Source organism: Acinonyx jubatus, chromosome B2, assembly GCF_027475565.1.
Source record: "Acinonyx jubatus isolate Ajub_Pintada_27869175 chromosome B2, VMU_Ajub_asm_v1.0, whole genome shotgun sequence".
NCBI classification, from domain to species: Eukaryota; Metazoa; Chordata; class Mammalia; order Carnivora; family Felidae; genus Acinonyx; species Acinonyx jubatus.
The window spans coordinates 38,226,664-38,241,291 of NC_069385.1; the positions used below are offsets into that span (position 1 = coordinate 38,226,664).

Here is a 14,628-nt window from a genome sequence, read left to right on the forward strand (position 1 = left end):
TCACCGACACAAGGTTTTGGTTATCTGGGTCAAAACAGACTCTCACAGGTCAGGTGGTAAATAAATAACAACAACAAAAACCTTACCCTCCACCACCAAGTTCCAAAGAACTTATGTCTCCGTTAATAAAGTATGAGTTTTCTCCGCTCCACTTAAAGACCTTAGGATAGAAACACAAGACAGAGAACAGACATTTCAATCTGGAGAATCCGTGAAGAGGGAATTATTAGGATAATACCTCTGTAGAGAAGGAAGCTGCCCGTTAGCTGAGGAAGTTCCTAATTGGCAGATCTTTCCTACACCAGGATGAGAGCTTAAAAGGGGTTATGAGAGGAAAGACCTCTCAAGCACATGTTGGCTCTGACTTGCTATCCCTCCCTGGGTCCCAGAACATGCACAAGAGCAGTTTCCAAGGCCCAATGAGGGGCCCTAAAAGCACTTTGTGTGCTACAACCATGAAAAGCTGACCCAGGCTAGAGCGAGTCCAAATGAGGTTATGGGACAGCTGCTGCTCCCATGATAGTCCCCCACCTCCAACCCCATCCAGACTCCTGACACCGGGACATTAGGAATTTAGGTATTTCTCTCATTTACATACCTTGAAATTGGGGCTAAATGTGTAGAGAAAAGTTTCGCCTGTGCCGTAATAGTGGTCACTGAACTTGAAAGGATGAGTTGCATATGCTCCAAAAATCTGTCAAAAGAAAACAGAAACATTATCTACTTTCAAACCTAAACGTCCCAAAGAGTGGCGTTCTGAAATATTTTAACATAATCCTGCTCTAAGATATCATTAACCCTCTTTCAGCAAAGACCATTACTAAATTTGAGTTCTTAAATAAAAACCTCACCCCCAACAAGCAGATAAATAAAATATCCCTAATTCTAATTGAAACTCAAGTGGCTCAAGGGAAACTTATTTGACAAAGGCCAACGATTATTCCAATTTTAAAGGACTTCCAAAGTCTACTATGGGGTCAAATTTCCTTTAGTGAATATGGATGACATACTAGGAACATTACACAACAACAAGCACCTTGCACACTGAAATGAGTGGTTGAAAGAACAAAATCATGTGTCTTAAGTGTTTTATAAGTGGATTCAAGGCCAGATATTTACCCAGAAATAATAAATGTCTTCTCTTTTGATTTATAAAAATTAGTTCTCAATATGCTTATTAAAACTGTATCCTTAACATAAGTGATCTAATATCTCTCAGCTGAAATGCCTTTTAAGAAAAAATAATTCCATAATACAGTGGGCTTTAGGGGTGATTTAGATGTATTTGAACCAATAATTTGTCCATTTTTCCTAACTGAGGGTTTGAATAAGCAGTGTTTTCAGGATTATGTGGGCCCACTGTCCCAGCTTCCTATCCTCCTCACATCCTGAGCAGTGCTTGCAAGGGTGAGAGCTGGCAAGAGTGAACATTATATTTTGAAAATGTCCCTAAGTGATTCTGATATACCTTCTACTTCAAAACCCACTTGGGAATCACTGCTTCAAATGGAGGCTATCTTAGCACAATGCACTCTAGTTCCATCCATGTTGTTGCAAATGGCAAGATTTCATTCTTTTTTGATTGCCAAGTAATAATATTCCATTGCATATATATACCACATCTTTTAAAAAATTTTTTAAGTGTTTGTTTTTGATAGAGACAGAGCATGAGCGGGGGCGGGGGGGGGGGCGCACAGAGAGAGAGGGAGACATACAGAATCTGAAGCAGACTCCAGGCTCCAAGCTGTGAGCACAGAGCCTGATGCGAGGCTCGAACTCACAAATGGTGAGATTATGACCTGAGTCAAAGTCCGATGCTTAACTGACTGAGCCACCCAGGGGCCCCACAGACCACATCTTCTTTATCCATTTATCAGTCGATGGAGATTTGGGCTCTTTCTGTAATTTGGCTATTGTTGATAATGTTGCTATAAATATTGGGGTACATATGTGCCCCTTCAAATCAGCACTTTTGTATCCTTTGGATAAATACCTAGTAGAGTAATTGCTGGGTAGTTCTACTTTTAGTTTTTTGAGGAATCTCCATACTGTTTTCCAAAGTGGCTGCACCAGTTTGCATTCCCACCAACAGTGCCAAAGTGCTCCCCTTTCTCTGCATCCTCACCAATATCTGTTGTTTCCTGAGTTGCTAATTTGAGCCATTCTGAAAGGTGTGAGGTGGTATCTCACTGTGGTTTTGATCTGTATTTCTCTGATGATGAATGATGTTTAGCATCTTTTCATGTGTCTGTTAGCCATCTGGATGTCTTCTTTGGAAAAGTGTCCATTCATGTCTTCTGCCTGTTTCCTCACTGGATTATTTACTTTTTGGGTGTTGAGTTTGGTAAGTTCTTTATAGATTTTGGATATTAACCCTGTATCTGATATGTCATTTGCAAGTATCTTCTCCCATTCCTCTGGTTGTCTTTTAGTTTTGTTGATTGTTTCCTTCACTGTGCAGAAGCTTTTTATCTTGAGGAGATAAACAGTTCATTTTTGCTTTTATTTCCATTGCCTCCAGAGGCATGCCCAGTAAAAAGCTGCTGCAGCCAAGGTCAAAGAGGTTGCTGTCCATTTTTTCTTCTAGTATTTTCATGGTTTCCTGTCTCACACGTAGATCTTTCACCCATTTTGAGCTTATTTTTGTGTATGGTTTAAGGAAGTGGTCCAGTTTCATTCTTCTGCATGTTACTGTCATTTTCCCAGCATTTGCTGAAGAAACTGTCTTTTTTGCCATTGGATACTCTTTCCTGCTTTGTCAAAGATTAGTCAGCGATACATTTGTGGGTCCATTTCGGTTCTCTATTCTATTCCACTGATCTATGTGTCTGTTTTTGTGCCAATACCATATTGTCTTGATGATTACAGCTTTGTAATACAGCTTGAAGTACGGAATTGTGATGCCTCCAGGTCTGGTTTTCTTTTTCAACATTACTGTGGCTATTTGGGGTCTTTTCTGGTTCCATAAAAATTTTAGGATTGTTTGTTCTAGCTCTGTGAAGAATGCTAAGTAAAATCAATCAGAGAAAGACAAATATCATAGGATTTCACTCATTAAATTTAAAACAAATTTAAGAAACAAAACAGATGAACATAGAGGAAGGGAAGGAAAAATAAGATAAAAACAGAGAGGGACGCCAACCTAAGAGACTCTTAAATATAGAGAACAAACTGAGGGTTGCTGGAGGGGAACTGGGAGGGGGAATGTGCTAAATGGGTGATGGCCATTAAGGAGGGCACTCTGTAAGTGATGAATCACTAGGTTTTACTCCTAATACCAATACTACATTGTATGTGAAGTAACTTGAAGTTAAATAAGTAAATTAAAAAAAATAATAAATGGGGGTTATCTGAAAAATGTCTTATAACTTTTCAAATTATTATAATTGGATTACAGTCATTGTGAAATCTCTTCTTTACCAATTACACGTAGTTCCTGGCAACTTGAAATACTAAAAATTAGACAGGGTAGAAGTCTAGAAACTCTTTCTAACCAATGTTCTTCATACTCCCTACTACCAAACCTTTCCCTAGAGCTGCTAAGAACAAACAAAACAGTAACAAAAACATCAAAAATCCACTTCCCTTCTTCTGGTGATATTTCAGTGAAAGAACTAAAGTATAGCTGTGATAGGCATCTTTTTTTTTAAAAGCATGGGCTTAAAATAGGACAAGAAGGGCAATGGCCAGAAGTGGAAGAAAGTTATTCCTTTTCTGATCAATGAATAGGAAAAGCCACCTTACCCACTCACCTTCTCAGGATTCTAATTATATTTTTTTCTTAGCTAACATTTCTTAGCAATCATGGAAACCTACTTAAGGACCAGAGATTGGATGATACTAAGGAATTACTGTTTTGTTAGGTATATAGCATTGTGGCTATATAAGAAAATGTCTATTTTCTTTTTTCTATTAATTTATTTAGAAAGGAATTGTATTAATATGTATATAATGATATTGTTGGGTCTAAACCATTAAAAATGTAATACATTTGGCAATAATGGAACAAAGGAATCCTTGGGGAAAAAATTAAGACAACCAAAAGTGGTAAAAAAAAAAAAAAAAACAAGGTTAACATAACAAAATTTATAAATGTATATTTGCTCTCCTTTCTTCTCTCAGCTTTTAAAAAAAATTTTTTTTTTAACATTTATTTATTATTGAGAGACAGAGAGAGACAGAGCATGAGCCGGGGAAGGGCCGAGAGATGGGGAGACACAGAATCCAAAGCAGACTCCAGGCTCTGAGCTGTCGGCACAGAGCCCAACGTGGGGCTCGAACTCACAAACTGCGAGATAATGACTTGAGCCGAAGTCGGACGGACGCCTAACCGATGGAGCCACCCAGGCGCCCCCTCTCAGCTTCTTTAGTAGAAAAATTTATATAAAGTAATAATCATAACAATTTATTTTTGGGTTTTTAATATATATCAGTGTAATATATATAACAAAATTACCACAAAAATTGAGAAATTTAATTGAGCAATAAGGGAGTAACATTTCTGCACCTCACTGGCATTAAGCTAGTATAAATCAGACTTTATCAATTGCCTGATGATCGCTCTATTTTCCACAATGCCTTATGGCGTATATTTCTCCACAGTCTAATTTGACTAAAACTGAGCCCCTTTGCAGGGGTTTCTTTGAACAGTTTATGAAGTTTACCCTGACTCCAGGAAGGCCCTCATTAGTGGTCTCTTTTCCTGGTTCTCTCTGGTAGACTAGATGGTCTTCAGTTTGGCTTGTTGTCTTCATGCAGATGCCAACCTCCTCTTAATTGTTTACCACCAAAATTTTCATCATTTTCTAGAGTATCCTTTGGCTTGAACTTCTCCATACTCTTCTAAATAAAGTCAGTTCCTTTGGGAAAGCTTCAAAACTCTGTGTACCCTCCCCATCCTTTCTTTTTACATATTCATAAAGAGTTAAAATTTTTTTTATTGAGATTAAGTTGATAATGTAATATTACGTGAGCTTCAGATGTACATTATAATTTGACATCTGTATTCATTACAAAGTGACCATCTCCATAGATCCAGTTACCACCCATCAACCATACTTTTGACCCCTTCTTTCCACTTTGCATACAACCTGCTGCCCTTTCCCTTTAACCATCAATCTGTTGGGTCTAAGTTTTTGTTTTTATTTATTTTTTTGTAGTTTTAGACTCCACGTGAGTGAAATCATACTGTTTCTTTTTCCTGATTTATTTCATTTAACATAATACCCTCAGGATCCATCCATGTTGTCACAAATGACAAGATTTCAATCAATTTTATGGTTTAGTAGTATTCCAGTATGCATATCCACCCATGTGTATATATGCCACATCTTCTTTATCCATGCATTCATAGAGAGACATTTAGGTTGTTTCCGTATCTTAGCTACTTACTGTAAATAGTGCTGCTATGAACACTGGGATGCATATATTTTTTTGAATTAATGTTTTTATTTTCTTTGAGTAAATACCCAGTAGAGGAATAGTTGGATAGCATGGTAATTCTACTCTTAACATTTTGAAGGATCTCCATACTGTTTTTCATAGTGGCTGCACCAATTTACATTCTTACCAACAGTGTGTGAGGGTTCCCTTTTCTCCACATCCCCACCAACACTTATTTCTTGTGGTTTTGATGTAACCATCCCAACCAGTGTGAGATGATATCTCATTGTAGTTTTGATTTTCATTTGCTTAATAATTAATGATGTTGGAACATCTTTTCATGGGCCTGTTGGCCATTTGTAACTCTTCATTAGAAAAATGTCTGTGCAGATCCTCCACCTATTTTTTTTAACAAATTGTTTGATTTTTTTGGTAAAGTTGTATGGGTTCTTTATATATTTTGGATATTAATCCTGTGTTAGATATGTGATTTGCAAATATCTTCTCCCATTTAGTAGGTTCCCTATCCTTTGCAGTGCAGAAGCTTTTCAGTTCGATGTCCCATTTGTTTACTTTAGCTTTTGTTTCCTTGGTCTTTGGATTAAGATTCACAAAAACATCACTAAAATAGATGTCACAGAGTTTACCTACTATGTTTTCTTCCATGAAACTTATGGTTTCAGTTATTGTGTCCAAAACTTTAATCCATTTTGAATTAATTTTTGTACATGATGTAAGACAGTGGTCCAATTTCATTCTTTTGCATGTGGCTGTCCAGTTTTCCTGGCATCATTTACGGAAAACATTGTCATTTCTCCGCTGTATGTTCTAAGCCCCTTTGTCATAAATCATCCATATATGTGCGGATATATGTTGCATTGATCTGTGTGTCTGTTTTTATGCTAATGCCATGCTGTTTTAACTACTAAAGCTTTGTAATATAGTTTGAGTCAGGGAGTGTAATACTTCCAGTTTTGTTCTACTTCCTCAAGATCACTTTGGCTATTTGGGATCTTTTGTAGTTTCATACAATTTTTTAAAATTATTTTTTCTAGTTCTGTGAAAAATACCACTGGAATTTTGACAGGGATTGCATTGAATCTGTATAAACTCTGGGTAGTATGGACATTTTAACACTATTGATTCTTTGAACTCATATTTTCCATTTATGTCTTGTTCAATTTCCTTCACCAGAGTCTTATGGTTCTCTGTGGACAGGTCTTTCACCTCCTTGGTTAAATTTATTCTTAGTTATTTTACTGTTTTTGATATAATTGTAAAAAGGACTGTTTTCTTAATTTTTCTGATAATTCATTATTAGTGCATAGGAATGCCATTGATTTCTGTAGATTGATTTTGTATCCTGGAACTTTACTGAATTATTAGCAGTTCTAACAGGTTTTTGGTGGAGTCTTCAGAGTTTTCTATATAAAGTATCATATCATCAGCAAATAGTGACTGTTTTACTTCTTCCTTTCCAATTTGGATGCCTTTTATTTCTTTTTCTTGTCTAAGTGCTCTGGCCAGGAATTCCAATAATATGTTCAATAAAAGTGGAGAGAGTGGGCATCCTTGTCTGTGACCTTAGAGGAAAAGCTTTCAGCTTTTCACCAGTGAGTATGTTAGCTGTGGATTTGTTATATGGACTTTATTATGTTGAGGTACATTCCCTCTACACTTATTTTGTTGAGAGTATCATAAATGGATGTTGAATTTTATCAAATGCTTTTTCTGTACCTATTCAGATGATCATTATGATTTTTAACTTACACTTTGTTAATGTGGCATATCACATTGATTGATTTGCAAATATTGAACCATCCTTGCATTCCTGGAATAAATCCCATTTGATCATGGTGTATAAGTTTTTTAATGTATTGTTGAATTTGGTTTGCTACATTTTTTTTTGAGGATTTTTACATCTATGTTCATTAATGATAATGGCCTGTAATTTTCTTTTTTTTCTCTTTTGTCTGGTATTGGATATCAGGCTAATGCTGGCCTCATAAAATGAGTTTGGAATTGAAACCAACATTGTACTATATGTTAACTAATTAGAATTTAAGAATAAAAAATATAAAATAACAAAAATATAAAATATTAAAAAATGAACTAAAATATAAAATATAATGTAAAATAAAAATAAAATAATTGAGTTTGGAAGTGTTACATCCTCTTCAATTTTTTGGAAGAGTTTGAGAAGAATACGTATTAAATCTGCTTTGAATGTCTGATAAAATTTACCAGTGCAGCCATCTGGTCCTGGACTTTTGTTTGTTGGGAAGTTTTTGATTACTGATTCAATCTCCTTACTAATAATCAGGCTGTTTAGATTTTCTATTTCTTCATGATTCAGTCTTGGAAGATTGTATGTTTCCAAGAACTTGTCCATTTCTTCTAGGGTGTTCAATTTCCTGGTATATAACTGTTCATAGTAGTCTCTTATAATTCTTTATATTTCTGTGATATCAGTTGTTAACTTCTCTATTGTTTCTGATTTTATTTGGGCCCTCTTTTTTTCTGGTGAATCTAGCTAAAAGTTTGCCAAATTTGTTTTATCTTTGCAAAGAACCAGTTCCTAGTTTCACTGATCTTTTCTATTTCTTATGAAAAAAATTTTTTATTTTATTTATTTCCTCTCTGATCTTTATTGTTTCATTCCTTCTACTAATTTTGGGCTTGTTCTTCCCACCCCCACCCCCCCTAGTTTCTTTAGGTGTAAAGTTAAATTACTTGAGATTTTTCTTGTTTCTTCAGACAGGCCTATATTGCCATGTACCTTCTCTTTTAGAACTGCTTTTGCTGCATCTCGTAGATTCTGGTATGTGATATTTCTGTTTTCATTTTTCTGTATGTATGTTTAAAATTTCTTCTTTCATTTTTTCAATGGCCTATTGGTAATTCAGTAATTGATTTTTAGTTTCATACCACTGTGTACAGAGAAGATGCTTGATATAATTTTAGTATTACTGAATTTACTGAGACTTGTTTTGTGGCCTAACATGTGATCTTTCCTAGAGAATGTTCTATGTACACATGAGTAGAATGTGTATTCTGCTGGTTTTGGATGGGATGTTCTGTATATATCTATTCAAAGTTCATCTGGTTTAATGTGTCATTTAAGGTCAGTGTTTTCTTATTGATTTTCTCTCTCTCTCTCTCTCTCTCTCTCTCTCTCTCTCTCCACACACACACACACACACACACACACACACTACTTAGTTTGCTATCTTTACTTTTTTGTCTTTTAACCTCATACCTGCTTTTGTAAGTACCGCCAGGTCTGGAGGAGGCCAGAGGTAGGCTGCTTTTCACATCTGGTGGGGCAAGGGCTGAGGGGATCTCTGCCATGGACAGGGGCCAGGCCAGGGCAAGTTTGCCGACTGTGTCTAGCAGGACAGTGGTTGTGGCAGATAAGCACAGGCTGGGGTGACCATGTGCAAGGGATCTGACGAGGGCTACAGTGGACAAGTGGATGAGTGCAGGGCTGGGGAGAGTCTGTGGTGGATGAGCACAGGGCTAGAGCTAGCCTAAGTGCCTGGTGTGGCAGGGTAGAGGCTGAGCTGGATGAGCACTGGGCCAGCCTGGTGGGGTGGGGTTACAGGGGAACACAGGGTAAGCCTGTAGCACTAGCAAGGGAAAATGACAGCACCAAAAACACCACCCACCAGCACTAGGGTAGCAAGGAAGTAGTGTAAAAAAATGGCACCCTCCAGTGCCTGTATCCACAGAGAGATCTCCATCAGACTCCTGCCCCTCTGGTATACTTTCTATAACTAGTCAACAGATCTTCCTCACATGTGGTCCAGGTGCTTCTCAAGCTACTGCCCTGTGTTGAGACTCAAAGCAAATGAGTCTGTGTGTGGCCCCTCAATGATGGAATTTCCCTTTCCTACAGCCCTTGTACTCTCCTGAAAATTAGCCTCAGGTTTTCAAAGACAGTTATTTTGGGGGTCTGCCTCTCTGGTGCAGGTCCCATGGACCAGTGTGTCTAATGTGGGACCTGAACCCCTAGATTCTCAGAAAGAGGCTGCATGTTTTGGGATCTCTCTCCCTCTTGTGGGTCGCTAAGGGGGTGGGGTGGGTTCCTGTCGAGACTGCTTTTCTGCCCCTTCTACCCATCTTGATGTGGCTTCTTTTTGTCTTTTTTTTTCTTTTTTTTTCTGTCCTGTGTTATAGAAGATCTGTTCTGCTAGTGTTCAGGTCTTTTTCAGAGAGAACTGTTCTACAATTCTAACTTGGGTGTGTCCATTGGAGGAGGTTAGCAGAGCTCTGTGTCTTATGATCTGCCTTTTCTCCTAGAGCTAGGAGCCAGGGATTCTGGTGGGTGAAGCAGCAGCCACTGGTCTTGGCTTGCCTCAGCTGGCATGGAATGTCTGCTCTAAGAGCTGAGGCAAGGGCTTTATACTGCTATTTTCTCCTATGCCTAAGGTAGAGCATCTCCCCTATGAATAGAGGTTGGGTAGAAGAAAAGAATCCTCTACCTCTAAGCCATACTTGCCTGGAATTTAGCCTCTGAAACACCGATCTTGGGTAGGTTATAAGAAGTGCTGGGGACCTGCCCCTAGAAAGTATATCATAGCCCTTGCATGGGAGCTGGGGGAAGTGGGAACCCCATCTTCTTGTCCACACAGGAGCTTCCATCAGTCTGAACTGAGGGCTGCAGGGAAGGAAGCAGGTTGTGCTTCAGATGCCACAGAATCTCACTAGTACTAGTGATTTATTAGATTTTCTTAAATAAATGTTTCTTCACTTGCTGTATGCCCTTAGGACAATTTTCAGAGACTTTCAGTGATTATTGTTTTTATAATTTCTACCAGTTACGGCTGTTTCACTGACGACGGATTCTGCAGAGCTCCTTACTGCTACCATTCTGCATATGTAATTCTTTTGTATTAGAATTTTCCATAATTCATTCCCAGACAGATTTACAGGTGTTGTTCTATCATGTCCTCAAACACAGCAAAGCCACATTCTTGCCTTGGGGGTGAATGGGGTGTGGAAAGCAGAGTTGGTATCCAGGTGTTTTCAAACACAAGAGCCTCCAGGGTACCAGATTCAGTAAGACTACATCTCCTGATGAATAGAGGAGCCTTCAGGTACAGGCCTCCTTTACATGCCTGCTGACAGGAAGCTTGATGGAATTGTGCTGCACACCTGCTCTGTGTTGCCAACACCTTCCCCAACAAATGTGGTATCTTTTGGTAAACTAGTACGAGAACTAATCTATACTTATGGTGAGGGTTTGTGTGTGGTCTAAAGCCATCTAGCCATATCTCATCTAAAACATAGCATCCAACATCTCAAACATTTCACTGAATCCCTGAGTAATTCCATTTTACACGTACTTTGTTATTATTACTTTTTAAATTTTTTAAAGTTTATTTATTTATTGAGAGAGAGAGAGATTACACAAGCAGGGGAGAGGCACAGAGAGGCAGAGAGAGAGAGAGAAAGAGAGAGAGAGAGAGAGAGAGAATCCCAAGCAGGCTCTGCACCACCAGCACAGAGCCTTACATGGGGCTCTAACCCACAAACCACAAGGTCATGACCTGAGCTAAAGTCTGACACTTAATGGACTGAGCCACCCAGGTGCCCCAACTTTTGTTATTAATTTTTTACCTTGACTGTACCCAGCTGGATCATGAGTAAATAAAGTATCATCAATCAAGAAAGAATAACAGTAACCATGATAATAAACTTCTCCCCATACTTCTTTATCTATAGTAACACAGCAATAAAGTCCCAGAAAAGATCACAGTTGAGAAAGACAGTGCCTTCAGTACTCCCATGTCTCCACTAATTTCTCCCAAGACAAATTATGATAGCAAAGATCTATTCCCCTAAAATGATGCCAATTATATAGCTTCACAGCAAGCTCCCCAGGGCTTAATAGTGCCCCATATGTAACAGGCACTCATACATTTTCTGAACATATGAATAAATGAAAGACTGTTGAATAAAACCTGCTTCCATGACAGAAAGAGAAAAGAATGACATCTATATCTTACAAATGTAAAGGAATTTCATCTTGATATAACACAGACCAGACCAAAGTGAATAAATAGCAGATGAGACGTCTTCCTTTTGTGGAGCAAATGCCTGACTAGGTAGTATATGAAAGAAACCTATAAACATTCCACTCATACCCCAAGCTGACTGACAGAAGCACTAGTGAAGGTACATGGGGGTAATATCTAGAATTCTCCTCTGCCTCCAAGACCCACTACAGCACAGGTGAAAGGGCAATGAGCAATGGTACAGAGCATTCTTTGCTATTTCATAACAATTGGGCCCCTCAGGTCGAACACACCCTGGCTCTGAATGGCTCTCCGTCTCAGCAACCGTGCCGGCACGGTTTGTGGGTACTACCTCAGCTCCTGGAAAGAGTTCTGATATGGCACGAGAGCTTTCTGTAACTATCTCCCTTTCCAGACTTGACTTTTCTCCAACTTTTCAGGCTTTAGGCTGTGGAATATCAACATTGCTTCCTACTGTATGGTGAGCACAGGAAAAAAAAATTCTGTAGAATATGACTGTATTTGGAGATACGCTTCATTTTCCTTTTTGAGATGCATTCTGAAGTATGTAGGGGTGAAATGACATAATAATTGGGATGTACTTCAAAATACTTCAGTGAAGATAAACCAACAAAGAAAGACAGATGAAGCATATGGGGCAAAATCATGCTAAGTGTAAATCTGGCTGATGGGGAATTCTTGTACTGGTCTCTCTCCTGTTGTGTAAGTTTGAAAATCTTCATCAAAACAAATGTTTTCTATGAGGGCTGCCTAGGTGGCTCAGTTGGTTGGGCATCTGGCTCTTGAATCTGGCTCAGGTCATGACCTCAAAGTTCATGAGTTTGAGCCTCACTGGCAGTGCAGAGCCTGCTTAAGATTCTCTCTCTCTCTGCCCTTCCCTCTCTCTCTGTCCCTTCCCCCGTCTCTCAAAATAAATAAATTATTTTTGTTTTTCTATGAAAGAACAAGCCTCACCTGATTATCCATATCTTTGATGACCAACAGGACAGGACTATCTAGCGATGCTGACTTCCGATAAAGAGTTTTCAAACTGGTCCCATGCTCTAATGTGCTATATGCAAGTCTCCATGGATACCCTTGTACCCTTGCTGGAAGGCGTCGGGCCAGCTGCAAATCCAAAGATGGAGATGTAAATATACAGTTTGCCCACAAATCCCTCATAAGCTTACAGCACAAAGCAAGAACCTGAGGCTCAAACTCAAAATCACACTTACTAACATGTTGTTCCTCTTTACTCTGGCAAATATTTGTCACTATAAACCAAGAAAGAGAAGCGAGAATCACTGCTTGATGGTGTTGACCTTGGTAGGGATGCCAGCCAGAGCACACATTCCCTTTCAGGGCCATGAATGAGGGGTCACTATGCAACTATGCATTTGAAGATACAGCACCCAGCTTGATATGAATTAGACACGAGCTCTCCCTTTTACACTTCAACCTGACCTTCAGCAAACAGTTCATGGTTCTCCGATGGTTCTTTCTAAATGCTCATAGGCTCAGAACTACTACTGATATTGGCAGCTTCTCACAGAAGTGAGAACAAGAAAACATAGGTGTTTTATGCTAGTAGTCAAATAAATGCAGTCTGTCGTCATCTTGCTTGTATCTTTCACCTACATTAACATTTAGCTTGAACTGGGCTGCCATAAATACCAATAATGCATATCTCTTCAAAACTACTGACAAAGGAGGCTATGAAGTAAGGAAGTTTTCAGAATGCTTAACATCAGTTCTAATATCAGCATGAACTCCATCTCCATAACTGCTTGCTCAAGTCTCCCAGCTTTCCTGAGCCTTCACAGGCTCATCTGCAAATTGAGAGATTGAACTCGATTCTTTAATGTCTCCGAAATGCAGATTTCTGAGTTGGCTAGTGGGAGAAGTGCAAGAGCTTCCTTACTCAAGTTCAAACGCAGCACACGATAGTATTTCATAAGAACTGAAGAGATTTTCAGAAACTATAAAGTGAACAAGGAAAATTACAGAAAAAAAGGAAAATTACTCCTAGTGGTAGGTAGTTTTCATAAAGCTATGGAAGCGTATTTGCTATATGACTTTAATTGAACCCAAAAAGTTGAAAAACCATTAGAACTCTGCAGTAATCGCCAGGGTAAATTTAAATCCTCTTGCGAGTGTTAGGAATATGCACAGGACTGTGGTAGGACAATTTAAAAACTGTTTTGAAGACGTGAAGTGGCTTTTCATTCAGGTTTAGGAGATGGATGTAGTTTCTGGCCAAGTCTCCAGACTCCCACCAAGGTGACCCGGAGTGCTAACGTAACCTTCTGAAGCGGGAGAAAGGACACGGACATTGGTTGGGCTGCTGGTGTTCTTTCTTTAAAACCTGGCCCTTCCTTCACCCCCAGTGAGAGGAGCAAATGCAGTCAGGGATGGAAAATGCCTTTTTCAGGCCTGGAAGCCCCGCCCTATGTCCCAGGGGAGCGCCCACCTGCTCGATGTGCATGTTCTCCAGGAGCGCGCTATGGGGCTGCAGGACTGGTAGGGCCACTTCATCGTCCTCTTCATAGTAGCTGCAGGTGCTCTTCCTGCGCTTTGCCTCCTCAACGGTGATGATCTGAAACGGAGAAGACAAAGCCCCCAAACCCTGATATGCTTGCTTTTCCGTTGCCTGCTAAAAACGGCCTCAGGTACACGGCTGCCCAGGACAGGTGGAGTTTTAGCAGTAAGACATAAACTGAACCAGGACTCTGGGAAAAGGGCTAATTTCAACTTCAATTTCTGAACAAATGCAGAATTTAACACAGTTCAGCTGAGGTACTTAATACGTACAAATTAAAGTCATAGGGTTTCCACCTTTACTACGGCTGCCAAGTGCTCATTGAGGGTGCATCATTATGCATAACTCTACAGGTGACATACCCTGCATCTAAATTTGAATTGTTAAGGGACAAATCAGGAATCATTCTGTAAGTCTTCTATAAACAGGATAATTGGTAAGTAAGATTAGTTTTTTAAAAATTTTTTTTTAATTTATTTTTGAGACAGAGAGAGACAGAGCATGAGCAGGGGAGGGGCAGAGAGAGAGGGAGACACAGAATCCAAAGCAGGCTCCAGGCTCTGAGCTGTCAGCACAGAGCCCAATTCCGGGCTCAAACCCACAGACTGTGAGATCATGACCTGAGCTGAAGTCGGACACTTAACTGACTGAGCCACCCAAGCGACCAGATAAAGATAGTTTTTAAAT

General features: G+C 39.2%; 1 protein-coding gene across 9 annotated transcripts in view; it reads right to left on the reverse strand.

The window, feature by feature from the left end:
* The window catches only part of NCOA7 (nuclear receptor coactivator 7), a 162,010-nt gene that overhangs the window by 2,374 nt on the left and 145,008 nt on the right, over positions 1-14,628 (reverse strand). For 8 of the 9 annotated variants that reach the window (XM_027056961.2, XM_015084321.3, XM_027056964.2 and 5 more), the window contains 4 exons: positions 13,873-13,998; positions 12,378-12,530; positions 599-694; positions 87-160 (listed from right to left, as the gene is read on the reverse strand). In XM_027056961.2, coding sequence (XP_026912762.1) covers positions 87-160; positions 599-694; positions 12,378-12,530; positions 13,873-13,998 — 449 coding nt within the window. The remainder of the gene's footprint in view (positions 1-86; positions 161-598; positions 695-12,377; positions 12,531-13,872; positions 13,999-14,628) is intronic. The other variant, XM_027056965.2, reaches the window with a different exon arrangement.